At 37.6% G+C, this 20,732-nt stretch overlaps 1 protein-coding gene across 9 annotated transcripts in view; it reads left to right on the plus strand.

Moving 5' to 3' along the window:
- Positions 1-20,732, plus strand: part of EPB41L2 (erythrocyte membrane protein band 4.1 like 2) — a 271,009-nt gene that overhangs the window by 243,359 nt on the left and 6,918 nt on the right. For all 9 annotated transcript variants that reach the window (XM_049785156.1, XM_049785155.1, XM_049785161.1 and 6 more), the window contains one exon: positions 6,401-6,510. In XM_049785156.1, coding sequence (XP_049641113.1) covers positions 6,401-6,505 — 105 coding nt within the window. In that variant the 3' untranslated portion in view covers positions 6,506-6,510. The remainder of the gene's footprint in view (positions 1-6,400; positions 6,511-20,732) is intronic.

Here is a 20,732-nt window from a genome sequence, read left to right on the forward strand (position 1 = left end):
AGATCTTGATTGCTTCCTTACGTCCATTTTCTATTGAGGAAGCTGCAGCCGTGTTTGATCAAATTTAATTCTTTATTACTCTGATTTAACTTTTTTGGGTTTTTTTTTTTTTTTGGTTTTGGTTTTGGTTTTTGGGCCACACCCAGTGGTGCTCAGGGGTTACTCCTGGCTAATTTGCTCAGAAATAGCTCCTGGCAGGCACGGGGGACCATATGGCACACCGGGATTCAAACCAACCACCTTTGGTTCTGGATTGGCTGCTTGCAAGGCAAACGCCGTTGTGCTATCTCTCCGGGCCCTCTGATTTAAATTTTAAGGTTCCAAATGGTACTTAGAGTTATACTTTAAGGTTTCATTGTATCTATCTTTAACCTGAAAACTCAATTCTAACTAGTATTGTATTTGAAAGACAAATAATAAAATCAGAATCTGAAATGTGAGTATCAAAATAACAGAGTCCTGATTCTCAAATTAGAAAAAAAAAAATTACAATAATGCCTCTATTTGAGCTGTGTATCAGTCCATTGTCAACCAAGGCTGCAAAGGACCAATGAAAGAGAACAGTGGTATAATTTTCTCAAGTTAATTATTAAATTAAGTAACATCTAAATTTTGGGGGAGTACAGTTTTTTTGGAGTACGTTTCATTGGCATTTTATGTATGCTTGCTCACTTGAAGCTCATGATCAATTCACTCTAACCTTAAATTCCATGATGAGATGTTTTATATACATTATATTGAAACATATATATATGTTCAAAATTAAAGGAGCGAAATTATTCTCCTGCCAAAAGCTTTCATGTCTCTGATAACCATTTGCAGTTCCTTGCCTGCATTAAAAGAAACATAAAAGTAAATTATTTTTTCATATAAAAATTAGACATGCCATGGGGAACCAACCTAGACTCCAGGGAAATAGACACCGACCGTCCAGCCTTGACTCCTGGAACCCCAGACATAGAAACGACAGAGTTCTCCACGACAGCTCCAGGAACCAAGTTCCCTCCAGGGCATTCATAATGCTGCTCTGACGCCAACATATGCCAGTTCTAAATTGATAACCTGACGAGAAAATGGGAACAACTAGATCTAAGAGCAAGTTATCCTTCCTTACCAGCCAACGATAAGACAAAACCAGAAGACATGTCACCCTTTGATCTGTGCAAAAACCAAGATGGCTATATACAGATGACTGGTTGTTACAACCAGGACTAGACAGTACGCATCCCGGAACCAACAACAACAACAACAAAAAGCTCTAACCTAGCTTTTGGTCTACAATCTGTTCAACAAACAAGATCTCCCATTCCAGAGATCTGACTGAGACAACCACAAGTGAACAGGTCTTCCAGAAACATAATGAAAGACTCTGTCCCAGGCTCCATCCTAGGAGCAACATAATGACCAAGAACACCAACTACAGAAGATGAATTAAAACGACACTGAAGAAGCATAACTGCTAGAACAACAAAGAAAGCCTTCATCATAAGCTCCATTCCTTGAGCTGCACAGTCACCAAGATCTCTAGATACAGAGGACTGATTTTACCATCCATGACGAAGCAGAAGTCTTCCATACACCACAAAAGCACCAAGGGGAGAGTAAATGATCATGCAAGGAGTCTATAGTTAATCCCATGACAGTATACTTCAGGGGTGGAGAAACCCTGTATCTCCTAAGCCAAGGGAATTCCCTCTATAATATCCCCAATAGTTACTGTGCCTATGCAGGGGGAAAAAGAAAAAAAAAGCACAAAATAATCATTTTTCCACATATATATTTATTGATTGATTGGTTTTTTTGACGTCCTTATTTTGGCGTAGATATTGAAGTTGTCTCCTTTTTTATTTTATATTATTTTATCTTATCTTTTTCTTTTTGCACTCTGGCATGATTTGTATTCAGAACTGAGACTATTGTGTGGTGTTTCTCTTTATTGCTGTAGGGCTCACTGGATATTTAATTTTACATTTATGTTTGTATTGTTATGGTGTTTCAATTACCTTTTTCATGTCCTCTCAAACTGAGGCTGATAGCCACTAGAAGGACTCCGCCCATTTTTAGCATTTTTTTTTTTTGCTTAATCTTTACCCCATTCTATTGCTTTTCTTTCCTTCAAACAAAACCACATAACTCGATTTATCTAGCTTAGCCTCTCAAATAGAGGGAGAAACAAGGGAGGGTACCAGGACCAAACAGATGTGTGATCACTGATAGTAAGCTAGACAAAGAGGGGACCACCTACTCAAGCAGCCCAGGGGGTGATGGTGGGGGATATGGGTTGCAGAAAGGGAACAGGGAAGGGGGGGGGGACAAATTTGGTGGTGGGTATTCCCGATTCAGTGTTAATATACCTAAAATACTAATGTGAAAGATATGTAAGCCACTATGATCAAAATAAAAATTTTAAAAAAATTAGACATGCAGAGACATCCTCTTGACCATTTGGGTGTTTGGGTGGTCTCAGCTCCAAATGAGAATTATACCTGACATTGCACTTGATCATCAGGGTTCCTTCCCTTCTTTCCCTCCTTCCCTCCCTTTCTTCTTCCCTCTCTACCTCTTTCCTTTCTTCCTTCCCTCCTTCCTTCCTTCTCTCCCTCCCTTCTTTCTTCTCTTCTTCCCTCCCTTTCTTCCATCCCTCCCTCCACTAAACCAACCCTCCCTTCCTTCACTTTCTTCTTTTCCTCCCTCCTCATCCACTCTCATCCTCCCTTCCTTCCTTCCTTCCTTCCTACTCTCCTTCCTTCCCTCCTTTTCTCACTCCACTCTCCCTCCCTTCCTTCCTTTCATCCTTCTCTCCTTCCTTCCCCCTCTTCCTTTCTTCCACCCTACTTCCCTTCCCTCCCTCCTTCCTTCCTTTCATCCTTCCCTCTCTCCCACCCTCCCTTTCTTTCCCTCTGTTTCTCCCTCCCTCCTTCCTTTCCCTCCCTTCTTCCATCTCTCTTTCCCTTCCCTCCTTCTCTCCCTCCTTCCTTCCTTCTGTTCCTCCTTCCCTCCTTTCTTTTCCTTTTGCCCTCCCTTCTTCCCTGCCTCCTTCCTTCCCTCTGTCCTTCCTTTTTATTCCCCCCCCCCTTTAGTCCCTTATTTTCTTCTCTTTTTCCTTCGGAACATAGTCAAATGCACACATTCATGCATACACTCAATTTAGAGCTGCCCCTACTTCACTTTGTCATGCTTTCCCATTTGTATTGCAGCAAATACAAGATATACTCATCTGAGAAAAGGCCCCTGCCTTTATTCCTTCTTAATCTTGCTTGCCTTCTATCCTGGTTTCCACATTTGCTTCTGCTTGAGATTGTTGGCTGGTCCCATTTCTGAATTTCCTTTTGTCTTGGTACAGAATTGGTCTTCTAGTACAAATTTTAACACATTCAAATATGTCTTCTAAGCTAGTTAAAGTGTTTTCTATGTGTAGAAACAATCATTTTATTTCCCCCTATTTTTGTGGAACAGATCTCAGTTTTGTTCAGTGGGCTTAAACAATACTGCAAACAAGAAATACCATTTCCCCTTAGAAGATGAGAGAGCAGTAAATAGATAAAGCACTATCTCTGCCTTAGAAGAGATGTAGTTTTTCAGAATTCTTTTAAGAATTTGAGTTCACTTGCTGCAAAGTCTGTGATTGTATCATTTCTGACTGCCATGTAATATTCCATTGTGTATAGATACCACAACTTTTTTTCCTTTAGATATGTGTGAGCATATATATTCTTAGTTTTTGTGGGGAGTCTGGTTTCTTTTCTCTCCACCCCCCAAATCCACCAGCAATATAATGTAGCACCACTTCCTCCTGCAAAGACATATTAAACAAAGGGGAAATTGTACTTATAAAATCAAGCTCTTATCTACCAGAGATAAGAACTCATACTTGTTTACAACACAGGGACATCTCCCACCCTGAATGTATGTCATGTGGAAACAACTTAGGCTCCAGGGAACTAGACACTGACCGTTCAGCCTTAACTCCTGGATCCCAGACATAGATACGACAGAATTCTCCACAACAGCTCAAGGAACCAAATCCCCTCCAGGGCATTTACAGTGCTGCTCTGACACCAACATGAGCCAGTCCTAAATTGATAACCTGACAAGGAGGAAATGGGAACAACTTGATCTAAGAGCAAGTTGTCCTCCCTCATCAGCTATCAATAAGACAAAATCAGAAAACAAGTCACCCTTTGATATGTGCAAAAGCCAAGATCGCTATATACTGGTTGTTGCAACCAAGACTGGACAGTACACATCCAGGGACCAACAACAACAACAACAGCAACAAAAAGCTCTAGCCTAGCTTTTGGAATACAATCTGTTTAACAAACAAGATCTCCAATTCCAGAAGGTTGACTGAGACAACCGCAACTGAACAGGTCTTCCAGAAATATAATGAAAGACTTTATCCCAGGCTCCAGTCTAGGAGCAACATAACGACCAAGAATACCAACTACAGAAGATGGATTAAAACGACACTGAAGAAACATAACTGCTAGAACCACAAAGAAAGACTTCATAAACTCCATTCCCTGAGGTGCACAGCCACAAAGATCTCTAGAAACAGAGGTCTGATTTTACCATCCAAGACAAAGCAGAAGTCTTCCACATACCACGAAAGCAGCAAGAGGAGAGTAAATGATCATGCAAGGAGTCTAGAATTAAACCCATGACAGTATACTTCAGGGGTGGAAAAACCCTGTGTCTCCTAGGTCAAGGGAATTCCCTCTACAATAACCCCAATAGTTACTGTGCCTATGCAGGGGAATAAAGAAAAGGAGGAAAAAAAAAAAAGCACAAAACTATCATTTTTCCACATGTTTATTTATCGATTGATTGATTTTTTTGACGTCTTTATTTTGGTGTGGAGATTACGGTTGATGTCTCCAATATTATTTTATTTTATTTTATTTTGTCTTGTCTTTCTCTTTCTTTTTGCATTCGAGCATGAGTTGATTTCAGAACTGAGGCTATTGTGTGGTGCCTATCTTTATTGCTGTAGTGCTCACCGGTTATTTAATTCGATAATTATTTCTGTATTGTTGTGGCATTTCAATTACCTTTTTCACATCCTCTCTCAAACTAAGATTGGAAGCCTCTAGAGAGACTCAACCCATTTTCAGTGTATTTGACTTTTGACTTCTTTTTTTTCCCTCTTATTTTGTACCCCATTCTATTGCTTTTCTTGCCTTCAAACAAAACCACATACCTTGATTTTTCTAGCTCTGCCTCTTAAATAGAAGGGGAAACGAGGGTTCCAGGACCAAACAGATATGAGATCACTAGTAGTAAGCCAGACAAAGAGGGGTCCACCTACTCTAGCAGCCCGGGGAGTGATGGTGGGGTATATGGGTTGTAGAAAGGGAACTGGAATGGGGGGAGGACATAAATGGTGATGGGTATTCAATGTTAATATGTACCTAAAACACTACTGTGAAAGATATGTAAGCCATTATGGAAAAAAAATGTATTTTTAATCAGAAACTTTCTTTGGAAAAAAAAAAAGAATTTGAGTTCACTTTTATATTATTTTCATTTGTCCTCAAGACCTGTTTAAATATCTTTACCCTCTTGGAATGTGACTGTAAGGTTTTCAGGACAAAAAAAAAATCCCAATTTCTATCTGCTTTCCCACTATTTGCTCCAGGGACAAGACCATGAACCAGTGCCACTGAGGAACAGGTGTCTTCTTGCATTCCACCAACAGAATGGCCTTGAAAAAAATCCATTAACCACTCTGTGTTTTCTACTATGAAATTGGTATCTGTACTTTATAATCTAAATAAAGATTTGTCCCCCTCTGTTCTATGATTTTACTGATTGTGTGTCAGTAAAATCTATGCCTTAGAAATTTCTAGATAATTTTTCTGCAATAATATAATTTCACAAACATTCAAACTTAAGTATAGAGGGCCTAAGAGCCTAGGAGTGCTCAGACAGGTTGAGCCTGAAATTTCAAGCAGTTGGGAAATAAATAGCAAATATTGCTTGAGTTGATTGATCACTCAGAATGCTGAATACTTTTCGTGGTTCCTTCAATCCATGCAGTGAACTTTAAAATGATCTTCACAGTCTTGGTATTAGTCTCAGGTTACAGGTGAGAGTCCTAAGTAGATCTAAGAGAAGTTCTGTAATTTCCAAATTTGGACAGCTACAAGCTGGGATTCGCAGACAACAACTTTCTTTTGCAGTTACCATTTTCATTTGAGAAGAGGCTGTAGAAGAGAGATATATTTGTGGAAATGAGAAAAGCATGCCCTGAAGAGAACAGATTTCAAATCTCCCTCAAGTCATCATCACCTAAGGCCAAATCCTTAAGCGACACTTATGAATCTGAATCTGCCTGTGTTTTGCTTTTCCAAGAAAGAGTGTGTTCCTGAGCTCACAATGCTTTCTCTTGACTCTGCAGGCGCTGGCCCAGGCCATCAGGGAAGCACAAGAGCAGCACCCTGACATGTCGGTCACCAGAGTGGTTGTGCACAAAGAAACGGAGTTGGAGGAAGGGGATGATTAAGTAAGGTAAGGAAACCTGCATCACCCGGAATCTTAAGACTGTTCTGTTCTCCTGAACCTGATACCCTCATTGGATGACAGTCTATGTTTGCTATCTCTCATTTGATTTGCAGGCTTGATTCTCCCTAAGCCTGTAATTGGAAAGTGTATGGGGGCAAGTGGGCATGAGGTAATCATAACTGCCATGTATGGAGGCTACTAAAAATTGACATTTATGGTTTTTTTTAACTATTTATGAATCATATTATATAAGCTATCTGAATGTTTATCCTGAGTATTTGAGGAAGATTCTATTACTTTCATTTAGATAGGGGATCTTTATTATAAAGGGAGTACACAAAGGACAGTGAGCTAAATCTTCTAAATAGAGACAGTAAAAGTAGTATATCAGAAAATGTGCCAGAAATTAAAAGATTGCATTGGTATCCAAAAAATTTTAAATGCTAAACAAAAGGAAATAATGAATGATGGAGTTTAATGTATTCAACATAGAAAGGACTAATATTCTGAGTTATAAGAATGCAAATCTAACTGTAAAAATGGGCAGAGAATTAAGCAATGTGAACAATAAACAAACAACAAAAAAAGAAGCTCAGCTTTATTATTACTATAAATTAGTACAAATTAAAAGTTAATTGTACAAGCTTTTACTTGTAAGTTTGGCAAAGTTTGTTCTTAGCCAATGGTGTGTAAATTGTAGAAGGAAAAATACACTCATGGGATACTATATAAATTAGTAATTCAGTTTTGTTAAAAACTGACTTAACATTCCTTAATAAGCCTGCCATTTAAATTATCCTCAGAAGGTCATCTGTAGGATCTACACAAAACTTTACTAAAAGAGTACTTAGCACATTTTATATATACTAGAAAAAAATGTTGAAGCAGTCTCAATAGTAGGGATCAGTTTTATGTTTTTATGCTTTCTTATAACCAAACATAGGTTTTAAAAGTTGTACTAAAGGTAAAGTCTTAATAAAATGAGCATGTTTACATTATTGTATATATATTGAGGTTTCAAAAGCAGGTTTACATATAGTTGTATGTTTACATACAGTTGTGTGCTATGATTGTTTTTTTGTTTTTTAAGTTATCTGTACATTGACTAGTCAGTAAGTATTCATGAGAAGAGTTGGTTGCAAAGTGCACCACTTCCTTTGCAACAAGAAATGTTCAATATTGCTATGAATGGTGTTGGGTGGGCACAAATTCTGGGAGACGATAAGTATCCTCCTTATTATAGAGGCAGTTTCCTTTGATTTTTAATTTTGCCAGTCTGGTAGATGACAGAAAGTTGTTGTATTTCTTGCTTGTTTGTTCTTAATGATTATTGATAGATTCTTTTTTTTTTTGATTATTGATAGATTCTTTATATTCTTTGTGAATTGTGAGAGGCCTGCCCAACAGCACTTAAGATCCAAGAGGACCTGTCTTGGGCCTACTCAGTGTTGTGCTGCTTTGAAGCTGCCAGAACTGGGCGCCACTCAGGCATCATCCAGTTTCTTGGAGATCTCTGTGCCTATATCTAACAGTGCTGGAGGTTTGGAACACACTTGTGCCAATGCTAAACTGAAGTGTTAGTTAAAGTAATAGGAGTCCTCTATGGTGGTGGATGATAGTGGATGGATGGTGAGGTCTTTCTTAGCCAGGCTGCAGTTTCTTCCAGCTGGCGGGTCTGAGGGTTCAAAGTGACGGCGAGGAAATGATCCACAAGCAGTCAGTAGAAGTCAGGAGATATGAAGCTTTATTATAAGGCTCTTACCACCATGTGTGGCTTCTAAGCTAACCTTTTAAGTAGCCTCCCTCAGCTGCCCTGCAACTGTCCTGTCTCTGCTCTCTTAATCCTGCCTCTTTCTCCTGAGGCTTCTCCTGAAACTCTTGCTGCCTCTCTTACACCCCTGAGGCAACCCCTTTATTAGCAACCACAGACCCCTCCCAGCTTTGGAAGGGTCTCCCTTTCCAGGTGAGATAGGAGGAAGTTGGGGGAGAGGTTACACTAAACTAGGGGAATGAATGCCTAATACTTTTTGAACCACTTTCCCTATTTTGAGACTATTTTGAAGCTATATTTGAATAGGCTTTTGGTTTCCTTTTCTCTGACTATATTTATTACAATAGTTAATTTATTCAAATTACATCATTTGACTTTATTATGCTACACTATTATTAGACTATTCAAAATTATTTCATTATATGTATGAATTAAATAATTTTTTCTTTAGAGTTTATGATCTTTCCATAATTGTAATTTATTTTTGGAAAATTTCCTTTGCTGGTGACTGTTGAAACTGGGAGAGTTTTTCTCACTGTTTTTTGCTACTCTGACTGCCATGATAAGATCCTACAAAGAAAGCAGATCACTCAGTCAAAAAAAGAGAGAGAGAAAAATCAGGGTCCAGCATAGCATCTGAACGTTAAGAATCATTGTTTCTGGAGTATCTGTTTTAGCTCTCTTTTTCAGGTTTGAAAGGCTCCCTCCCTAGCCTAATCTGAACTCTTACCTAGAAGTTCCTTTGAGATTTTGAAAGTAGAGGGAGGTGGAAGCAAACAGAGATGTTCAAGAACATGAACATGTCCAAAAGACATGAACATGCCACAGACTGAACTTTGTAAGTCTGTGAGGCAGACTATAGGAAAGAAAAAATGCATATTTAGTTCTCCACTAAATCTCCATGACTTGAACTACTACTCCCTCTTGTCAGTCATATGGAAGTAAGATGTCACTGACCTGTCACTACTAGAACAGTACCCTGAACAGACCTGATTGGGAGGGGTAACAGTCAGGCCAGGTGAGATGATCTGTTCAGTAGCATAATCACAGGAGGGTCAATTCTCCGATACTGGGTTTGAATTAACCACTTAACTCCTGGAGTTATCATTGATGTCAGGTAAAACAGTGAATGAAGCCCCTTCCACTTAAAAGTAGAGAAAAAAGATGAAATAGTGAAGGATGTCCTCTCACCCATTCACTATGTTGTCCATTGTACAAATATATATATGGAAATATATATATATATACAAGCATATAAATGTAAAACACATAAATGTATAATGCCAGTTAGATGTCAGCTACGATTTTACCATGGATATATCAAATCTTTCAAGTTCTTCACTCACAAACAGCAAATTATTGATAAGCTAACAGTTGGAAATTTTAGTGATATATTCTGAATCTAGTTTAGTAGGAACAAAAGGACAACAACTCTCACTTGTACTTCTTCACATGCCTGGAAGAAAAGCATTCGAGACGACATCTGGTGCTGTGAGCCTACCACTAGATAATGATATAGTTTCAGGTGTAGTTGGTTTTTAAAACACTTGTAGGAGAGAAAGTGAAGATGAGAAAATATGGATGGAGTGCCAGATCTGGTTTGAAGTGCTATCTATAACTTTGATCATAGAATAATGTTGCTTTTTATTATTATTATTATTATTAAGGCAATCTTTGTTTAATAGAGGCATATTTTTCTGCCTGCGTGCTACCATCAGAACTGCCATAGAAATTATATGAGAATCATATAAGTGAATCTGTAATCTTATAGTAGTCTGTTAAGAGAAATTACAGTAGCAAACTTTTTTCTCAAGGTTCAAATTTAATTCACAGCTGTGTGATTTAAGCAGATTATTTTTCCTCTCAGTGCTGTTCTGCCATCTGTAAGTGGAGGGTGATTAAAAAAATTCACAGATGTTTGTTTACAAGACACATTATAAGATATTTACATAAGTTGTAAGGTCAGCACAAGCTTTATTTTGTGTGAAAGAGTCAAAAAAAAACCTTGTTCCCTGGCACCATGTCAGAGTCCTGAGAAGCAGAGAGAACGGGGACCTGAATGTAGCAAGAAGAGGTGACCAGGGAGGAAAAGATGTTAGAAAGATTTCAAGAAAAGATAACTTCAAGGAGAGAATTACCTAATATTAAATTTTTCAGTAAAATTGAGGGAAAGCATCCCTAGAATTGTTGGTATAGAAGTGTTCTTGGGGACTTTCTAAGCACTACTTCAGTAAAGTGTTAGGAACAGGTTGAAATAGTTGGGAATTTACAAGAAGCTGAAAATATAGTAAAAGGGCTTTTTAATTCTCTGTCAGTTCAATCAGGCTGGATGTGTAAGGATGGAGAGTGTTGGAAGGACTTTCACAGTAAAAGCCAATTCTGTACTTGTTGATTTGGTGGATCTGGCCTGCCTTGATTCTGTTAGATGTGCACCTAGTTTCCATCACCTATTTACAATTAGCTATTATAAATTAATGTTGTTTTCTTTTTGTATGTCCATATATTTTTTTCTAAACAATATTTGTACAAACTGGCATCTTAAAGCCAGCCCTAATGTTCATGGTTTCCAAATGAACTTGAACGCTGAAAAGAAAATTAACATTATATATAAAGCTGAATTTTTTGATTGAATCATCATGAGATACACAGATACAAAGTTGTTCAAGATTAAGTTTCAGTAGTACAATACTCTAATACTCATCCCTTCACCAGTGTGCATTTTCCATCACCAGTGTTCCCTCTTTCCTTCATCTCTCCCTCCCTTCTTTAGTGGCAGACACTTCTTTCTCTCTGTTTCTCTCTCTTATATGTCTCTTTCCTTATAGGCATTGTGTTTTGCAATCCTATTACTGAAAGGATATCATGCATTTCACTTTACCATCTTTCAGCACCAAGTTCTTGTTCAGAGGAATTACTTCTAGGAAAAAGGAATTATATTGGCCGAAGGAATTCTAATCACAAGCTTTTCATTTCCATGTCGTCTCTGACAAAGCCCAAACTGTTAGCTTCCAGACCACTATTTCCAGTTTATAAGCCAGCAATTTTTTAAGCATATGACTTGTCACATTTTTAAATTATTCTATTTGTTCTAGCCGCCTATCAAAATCGGCAGTTTAATTTTCAATAGATTACTGAAGTGTAAAAGAAATAAAAAGCCAATCTGAGTTTTAAATATGGCCAATTTTCATTTTGGAGTACTATGGAATATTCTAATTAAATATGTATATTTATACATCTAGTAGATGTTATATGATGAATTCATTGCAATATAGTTGAAGTATTCAGTGTTTGAGGTTGTGGATGTAGCATACTTTAATTCCCCTTGTTCTTGGGCAACCATATTATATTGCTTTTGTTTCAAATGGCACCATTTTATTAAATTTTTTTCTGATAAGAGACTGAGGTGATCATAATTTTCTAAGTGGACAGAAGATATTAATCTCAGCATAGAAGTAGGTAATCCCAGTGTTTGTATATGTGAACAATACTCATGTGAACTAATAATTATTTGATAGCTGATAACTGTTAATTCTAATACATATCCTTTTTTCCCCATTGTCTTCATTCCATTATCATTTTCAAAATCCACTGAACAGAGGTATGATGTTTACTTGACTTGTATTAGTGGGTATGTAGAATATTCCTCAGATTTCACAATTCCGAAAACACTGCAAATATCGTGCATATGTTTATTTTTGTGCAAGAATTCTATTGTTAATCTGGAGTGAGTCAACGCCAAATTGTTAAGACATTTCAGAAATCTTTGCCAATATGTTGAATAAAATCATTTGTTACTCTCCCTTTTTTAAATAATTTTTGTGGCCAATGTGAATTATAAATCTTACACAGTAACAGTAATATTTAAGGTACATAGTTACAATAAATCAGAGCCGTTCCCACCACCAGTGTTGTCCTCCCTCCACCCCTATTCCCAGCACACATCCCATATCTCCCTCTCTTGCCTCCCGGTCTGCTAATGTTAACTGCTCCCTTTTTTGTATAGCTTGTTGTAGATTGGGTATCGATTCTGTTGTCATTGACTTTGGGTTTGGAGTTTGAGTCTGATTATTTTTTATTTTCCATTCAATGTTCATATGACTATTTGGTCCTGGTACCCTCTACTTTTTCCCCCTCAATTCATGAGGCAGAACAAGATGATTCATGTTATGTGGTTCTGTTGGAAAACAAAACAAACAAAAAAACAACTGGGAGGATCTCTTTTAGAGGTTATAAATATCAATTTAAAAGAAAAACAGGAGGGCCCGGAGAGATAGCACAGCGGTGTTTGCCTTGCAAGCAGCCGATCCAGGACCAAAGGTGGTTGGTTCGAATCCCGGTGTCCCATATGGTCCCCCGTGCCTGCCAGGAGCTATTTCTGAGCAGACAGCCAGGAGTAACCCCTGAGCACCGCCAGGTGTGGCCCAAAAACCAAAAAAAAAAAAAAAAGAAAAAAAAAGAAAAACAGGAGGGCTGGAGCAGTTGGCACAAGTGGTAGGGCGTTTGCCTTACATGCACTAACCTAAGACCAATCACCCAGCATCCCATAAGGTCCCCCAAGCCAGGAGTGATTTCTGAGCACATAGTCAGGAGTAAACCCTGAATGTCACTGATGTGGCCAAAAACAAACCAAAAAAAAAATAAATAAATAAAATAAAAAGGAAGAGGAAGAAGGAGGAGGAAGAGGAAGAAGAAAAGAAAGAAGATGATGAAGATCAGCATCTACCCAAAAAAAAAAAAAAAAGCACCCAGCTACTAAAAACAACCACCATCATATAATAGCCACAAGAACGAAAGTAAATATCAGACCAATAACCCTCATGAACACAAATGCAAAGATCTGGAAAATAGGATCCAATGCCTCATCAAGAAGGTCATACACCACAACCACATAGGATTCATTCCAGGAATGCAAGAATGGCTTAACATCTACAAATCAATCAACATAATACACCATATCAACAAAAAGAAAAATAAAAACCATGTGACCATTTCAATAGATGCAGAGAAAACATTTGATAAGGTCCAACACCCATTCTTGATTAAAAACTCATCAAGATGGGAATGGAAGGAACTTTTCTAAAATAGTTAAGGCAATCTACCACAAGCCAATGGCAAAGATTATCCTCAATGGAGATAAACTAAAAGCCATTCCTCTAAAATCAAGGCTGCCCTCTCTCACCATTCCTATTCAACATAGTGCTGGAAGTTCTTGCCATGGCAATTAGTCAAGAAAAAGATATCAAAGGCATCCAGATAGGAAAGGAAGAAATCAAGCTCTCACTGTTTGCAGATGACATGGTACTAGATTTAGAAAACCCTAAAGACTACCAAAAAGCTTTTAGAAACAATAGATTCCTATAGCAAAGTGGCAGGCTACAAAATTAACACACAAAAATCAATGGCTTTCTTATACACCAATAATGATAGAGAAGAAATGGACATTAAAAAAAAACCCGGGCCGGCAAGGTGGCGCTAGAGGTAAGGTGTCTGCCTTGCAAGTGCTAGCCACGGAAGGACCGTGGTTCGATCCCCCAGTGTCCCATATGGTCTCCCCAAGCCAGGGGCAATTTCTGAGCGCTTAGCCAGAAGTAACCCCTGAGCATCAAATGGGTGAGGCCCGAAAAAACAAAAAAAAAAATCCCATTTACATTAGTGTCCCACAAACTCAAATATCTTGGAGTCAACTTAACTAAAGATATGAAGTACTGGGCCGGGCGGTGGCGCTAAAGGTAAGGTGCCTGCCTTGCCTGCGCTAGCCTTGGACGGACCGCGGTTCGATCCCCCGGTGTCCCATATGGTCCCCCAAGCCAGGAGCAACTTCTGAGCGCATAGCCAGGAGTAACTCCTGAGCGTTACTGGGTGTGGCCCAAAAACCAAAAAAAAAAAAAAAAAGATATGAAGTACTTATACAAAGACAACTACAAAACCCTGCTTCAAGAAATAAAAGAGGACACACGGAAATGGAGACAACACCCTACTCCTGGATTGGCAGGATCAAAATCATTAAAATGGCAATACTAACCAAGGCATTGTACATATTTAATGCAATCCTATTCAATCCTATATTCATGACATTATTTAAAGAAGTGGATCAAACACTCCTGAAATTCATCTAGAACTATAAACACCCACAAATAGCTAAAGCAATCCTTGGGAAAAGGAATATGGGAGGCATCACTTTCCCAAACTTTCAACTGTATTATAAAGCTATTATCATTAAAACAGCATGGTATTAGTGGAATAGACTATTCAGAGAATGCTTCCTAAATATATAGTCAATCTCTGATAAAGGGGCAGTAAATGCAAAATAGAGCAAAGAAAGCCTCTCGAACAAGTGGTGTTGGGACAACTGGTCAGCTACTTGCAAAAAAAATGAACTCAGATCTCCATGTAACACCCTGCAAAAAAAGTCAAATGCAAATGAATTAAAGACCTTGATATCAGACCTAAAACCATAAGGTGTATAGAACAACACGTAGGTAAAACACTCCAGGACATTGAAACTAAAGGCATCTTCAAGGAAGAAACAGCACTCTCTAAACAAGTTGAAGCAGAGACACACAAATGGGAAACTGTTCATCCAACACCCATCATATAAGGGGCCAATATCTAAGATATACAAGATATTGACAGAAGTGAACAAGAAAAAAACATCTAACCCATCAAAAATGGGTAGAATAAATAGACAATTTCTCCAAGAAGAAATTTAAATGGCCAAAAGACACATGAAAAAATGTTCCACATCACAAATCATCAGGGAGATGCAAATCAGAAACAATGAGGTACCATCTCATGCCACAGAGACTGGCACACATCACAAAGAACATGAATAATCAGTGCTGGCAGGGATATGGGGGAAAGTGAACTCTCATTCACTGCTGGTGGGATTTCCATCTAGTCCAGCCCTTATGGAAAACAATATAAAGATTCCTCAAAAAAACTGGAAATTGAGCTCCCATTTGATCTAGCTATACCAGTTATAGGGATATACCCTAGGAACACAAAACAAAAATCCCTTCCTCACATCTATATTCATTGCAGCACTATTTACAATAGCCAGACTCCGGAAACAACCAAGATGCCCTTCAACAGATGAATGGCTAAAGAAACTGGTATACATACTCAATGGAATATTATGCAGCCATCAGAAGAGATGAAGTCACGAAATTCTCATACATGGATGGACATGGAATCTATTATGCTGAGTGAAATAAGTCATGGGGAGAGAGATAGACACAGAATAGTCTCACTCATCTATGGGTTTTAAGAAAAATTAAAGACATTGAAATAATTCCCAGAGATAAGGCCTGAAGAACTGTCTCAAGATATGAAGCTTACCACAAAGAGTGGTGAGAGTGCAGTTAGAGAAATAACTATGCTGAGAACTATCATAACAATGTCATTACATGAGGAATGTAGAAAGCCTATCTTGAATACAGGTGGGGGGAGGGAAGAGAGAGATGGGGCATTGATGGTGGGAACATTGCACTGGTGAAGGGGGTATTCTTTATTCTTTTGGTATTTTTGGGCCACACCCATTTGATGCTCAGGGGTTACTCCTGGCTAAGCACTCAGAAATTGCCCCTGGCTTGGGGGACCATATGGGACGTCGAGAGATCGAACCGTGGTCCTTCCTTGGCTCGCGCTTGCAAGGCAGACACCTTACCTCTAGTGCCACCTTTCCAGTCCCAGGGGTATTCTTTTTATGACTGAAACCCAACTACAATTATGTTTGTGATCACGATGTTTAAAGATATTATTATAAAAATTTAAAATAATAAAAAAGAAAGAAAAATAGGAAAGAGGGTCCAGAGAGATAGCATGGAGGTAGGGTGTTTGCCTTGCATGCAGAAGATAGGTGGTTCAAATCCAGGCATCCCATATGGTCCCCCAAGCCTTCCAAGAGTGATTTCTGAACGTAGAGCCAGGAGTGAACCCTAAGTGCTGCCGGGTGTGACCCAAAAAACAAAAAAAAAAAAAGAAAGAAAGAAAAGAAAAGAGAAGGAAGGGAGGGAGGGAGGGGGGAGAGAAAGAAAAAGAAAGAAGAAAGAAAGAAACAAACAAACAAACTAGAAAAAAGAAGAAAAGGCTTTTCTGCACAAGACAGCTTTTCTGCACAAGACAAGACACAATCTCCAGGCCTCAAACCTGGTAAAGGCCCCACCCAATAAAGTGGGTGCTCATCCCTGCCGTGTTTTGGGCACAGTAGAGCCATTATATTTAAAAAAAAAAAAAAAAAAAAAAAAAAAAGAAAACTGCTGCCTTGCTCCCTGTCTGCTTTTCTGCACAAGACAGCCAAGAAGATGCTCTCGAACACAGTCTTCAGGGCCCAAACCCAGTAAGGGCCCCACCCAATAAGGTCGAACCAGAGGAGCATGGCCGCTCCGCTTCGCTCCTCTGCCGCACACATCTCTAACCCACAAACCCCAGCACAGCTCATAGTAAATACCACTATACAAGTGTTGCAATGGGAAACAATGCATGACAACATCACGCATAGTGAATGAAGATGACCTGAAATGCCTCTCAGATAAGGAGTTGAGAGTATTATTGTGGAGGCTGCTCAAAGAACTCAAAGCAACATAGATAGAGCTGAACAGACCACAGTGATAGAACTCAGAAAACTTCAAACTCAAACACAGGTCTGAAAAATTCAGTAAATGAAATGAAAACCTCAATGAAAAGCCTTCCCAAGGGAGTAACAGTAGCTAAGGACAGGGTCAGTGAGCCAGAGGATGAGATGTAGAACAACTCCATAAAGCAGAAGAGATTAGAAAAGAACCTTAAAGCAAATATTCAGACAATGAATAAACTACTCAATAAATGTGAACAGATGAAAATAGAAGTCTTTGATAAACAACAGAAAGAACACAGGAATCATTGGAGTCCCAGAGACTCAGGAAGAGAATATTAAGAATTGGAGGAAGTGTGACAAGAGGAGTGTGAGTAAGAAGAAAGGGAAGAAAAATAAAAAGGTATAAGAGGAAGAAGAGGAGAAAAGAAGAAGGAAAAGAAGAGAAAAGACAAGAAAAGAGGAAGAAGGGGAAAAAGAAAGAAAAGAAGTAGAAGAGGAGGAAGAAGACAAAGGGAAAAATAAAAGGAAAAATGAAGATTTATTTTTAATTTCTTTTCATATAATAGTGTCTTTGTTTAAGCACTGTGATTATAAACATATCCGTAGTTGGGTTTCAGTTAAAAAAAATAAACAACAAAAGGGGAAGTAGGTGTACCAGGACTAGACTATAAAGATATGGTTTGAAGATATTTCCAAGTCCTTGTACTATATCCCATCGCATATAGTAAAAGAAAAGAGAAGAGAACGTCAGTTATTGGATAAAGGTGTGTGCTCTGTGGAAGCAAAAAAACTTAAATGATATATATTATGTTTATATATAATTAGGTAATTATATATTATAATAAGTACATATGAATTAGTATATTTATACAGACTAGTACATTATTTTATACATCACAAATTTTATATGCTACATATACATTAGTAAATGTATTAATGTAAAATAAAAGAAGAAAAAGAAAATAAATAGAAGAATAAAAGGGAAGCAAATAAGGAAGGAGGATTGGTGTGGCAAGGTTTTGTGTTTTTTACTTTTCCTTTTTAATTTAAATTTTATTTGGGACCTTTAATACATTATAATTTTACTTTTGTGCATGATATTAGGAAGGGATCTGAGTCCTTTGTTCTTTGTTGTTGTTATTGTTGTTTTGCATGTGACTGACCAGTTTTTCCAGTACCATTTGTTGAAGAGGCTTTCCTTATTCCACTTTTTTTATACCTTTTGCTCCTTTAATCGAAGGTTAACTGTCCATATACCTGGGGTTTTCCTTGGACTCCCATGTCTATTTCATTGATCTGATAGTCTATCCTTATTTTAAAATCACATGGTTTTGGTTATTACAGCTTTACTGTATAGTTTGAAGTTGAGGAAGGAAAGATATCCCTTATTTTTTTTAATCTTAGAGTTGCTTTGGCTATTTAGCGAGATTTATTGCTCCATGTAAGTTTTAAGAGTGATCTATGTTTTAACCAAAACATGTTACAGATATTTTTATAGAGACTAAATTGAATATGTGTAGTACTTTGGGTAAGATTGTCATTTTGACAGTATTAACTCTTTACTCCTGGCTCTACGCTCAGAAATCACTCCTGGCAGGCTTGGGGGCTGGGGGGGGTGGGTGTGCATATGGGATGCCAGGATTTGAACCACCGTCCTTCTGCATGAAAGGCAAATGCCCTACCTCCATACTATCCGGCCCCCAAGTATTAACTCATATCAAATCAAATATCATTTATTCTAACACCAGTAATTAGAAATAGGGATTGACCCTACATCTTAGTTAAGGGAACAATAGATTGAGAATGATCAACTCTAGCATAAATGCACAATGTAGAGTCAGCAAAGTTTATAAGACTTTGCTCATGATTCTAAAAATCTAAAAAAATGAACTTAAAATTTATTCTAAAAATGAATATTAAAATATACTTTTTAATGTTTTATAACATGGAAGTTTGAGGGAAACCTTATAATTGTATATTTATATATATTATTGTATATTATATATAACTATATATATAAACAGACCTGCTTTGTGGATTGATAATTACTGCTAACATTGTTGCAGTTTAAATTTTCTTTATTATCTTAAGGATCATATCACAGTCATTCAGAGGAGACAATAATCAGGGAAAACCATCTTCGTCGTGAAAGGCCTAAGCATGTGACCTTGGTTGTAGAATTTTTACATGAGATTCTTATGAGAACAGACTTGCACCAAAACCACATCATATGATCAGGCATAACAAGGAAAAGCTGGAAAATGCAGCTATAGAAAAGTGTGCTAAATTTCATTTTATTTGAAGAAGTTTTTATTGAGTTTTTTCTTTGAATTCCCTCGAATTCCCTCAAATATCTTTAAGAAAAGAAAACGGAGGAGGAATAAATTCAACAAGTGTTTTCTCTTATTTATTTTTTTATTTTGGTTTCTTGGGTCACACCCAGCAGCACTCAGAAATCGCTCCTGGCAGGCTTGGGAGATCATATGGGATGCTGGGATTCAAACCACCGTCCTTCTGCATACAAGGCAAAAGGCCAGCTTCTGTGCTATCTCTCCGGCTCCATCAACAAGTGTTTTCAAGTATCGTTGTTTCATAACTACTTTCGAGTCCAAAAGCCTTTGAAAACTAGGTCAATAGCACACCAGGTACAGCACTTGCCTTATACAAGACCAACCCTGGTTCAATCACTGGCATCCTGTATGGTACTCAGAGCCTGCCAAGAGCTATCCCTGAGTGCAGAGCTGGGGTAAAGCCTGGGCATAGCTAGTGTAAATGCCCCTCCTCCTTTGTATGAATTATGTCTTTTGAACTTTGTTACACTTTCAATCAAAATTGTATCCATTGACATCTGCCATATTATACACCAAATAGTTTTCTATAAATTACTAAGTTAAACATAATGACTTAGTTAAACTTGCCTGAAATTGTTCTAACTATATGTGGAAAAGACAGCTGAGCAAGAAAATGCAAGTCAGTAATGCCACTGACCTCTCAAAATAACTATTGAAAAGTAATGGTTTCTAAAGTTGTTTTCACGTACATACTTGGATTTTATGACCAATAATAAATATTGTCAAATTGCTTTCCTTGGAGTGACAGATTCCCTCATTTTCAAGAAAATACCTGCCATATATCCAAATTAATATAATATAGTTTGTCTCTCAGTAACTCTTTCAAGTAAAAAGATATATTATAAAAAAGGGTTTCTTCAATTCACCATTCACATATCATGCAAATTCTTTTGCCCTTGTCACCATTTATAGCAGGAGTATTTTATGCATACTTACATTTTATTGCACAAGTCTTCCTCAAGGACTTTCATTTTATTTACTACATATCTGGTGGTGAAGAATTGTACTTATGGTACAATTTATTACCACTGTTTCGATCTGAACCAAGATGCTAGCAGGTTCAGTCATGTTTGTTGTTGCTCAATCAGAAATATCAGTATTTTGAGAAGGGGAAATAATAGTGTGATTATGGCTCCACTTTGACTCCACAGACCCTTGAAGAAGTTTTGATCACCCCATAATTTTCAGACCAGTCTTTGAAAAATAGTGGGTCTAAATTACAATGGTTACAGAAACATTATAAAGATTATCTCATAGGTTCACCAAATAGACATGTATCTGCTTTCATTTTGTTCTAAGACACTTATAATCTTATAATGGAAACTTTGCTTAAAAATTAAACCAAATATGTAAATTGAAATCTAGGGAAGATGAACTTAAAGTTTAGCATTAGATATAATTGAATTCATACTCTCATATTGCATACATAGATATTGTTGTTTAGAAACAATTTCTTTATACCTCCAGAAATTGTATTCATATTTTAAATCTGGCTGTTACTATGCTATGATAATTGATATTTGTTCATCTG

The sequence above is a fragment of the Suncus etruscus genome, chromosome 12, assembly GCF_024139225.1.
Source record: "Suncus etruscus isolate mSunEtr1 chromosome 12, mSunEtr1.pri.cur, whole genome shotgun sequence".
NCBI classification, from domain to species: Eukaryota; Metazoa; Chordata; class Mammalia; order Eulipotyphla; family Soricidae; genus Suncus; species Suncus etruscus.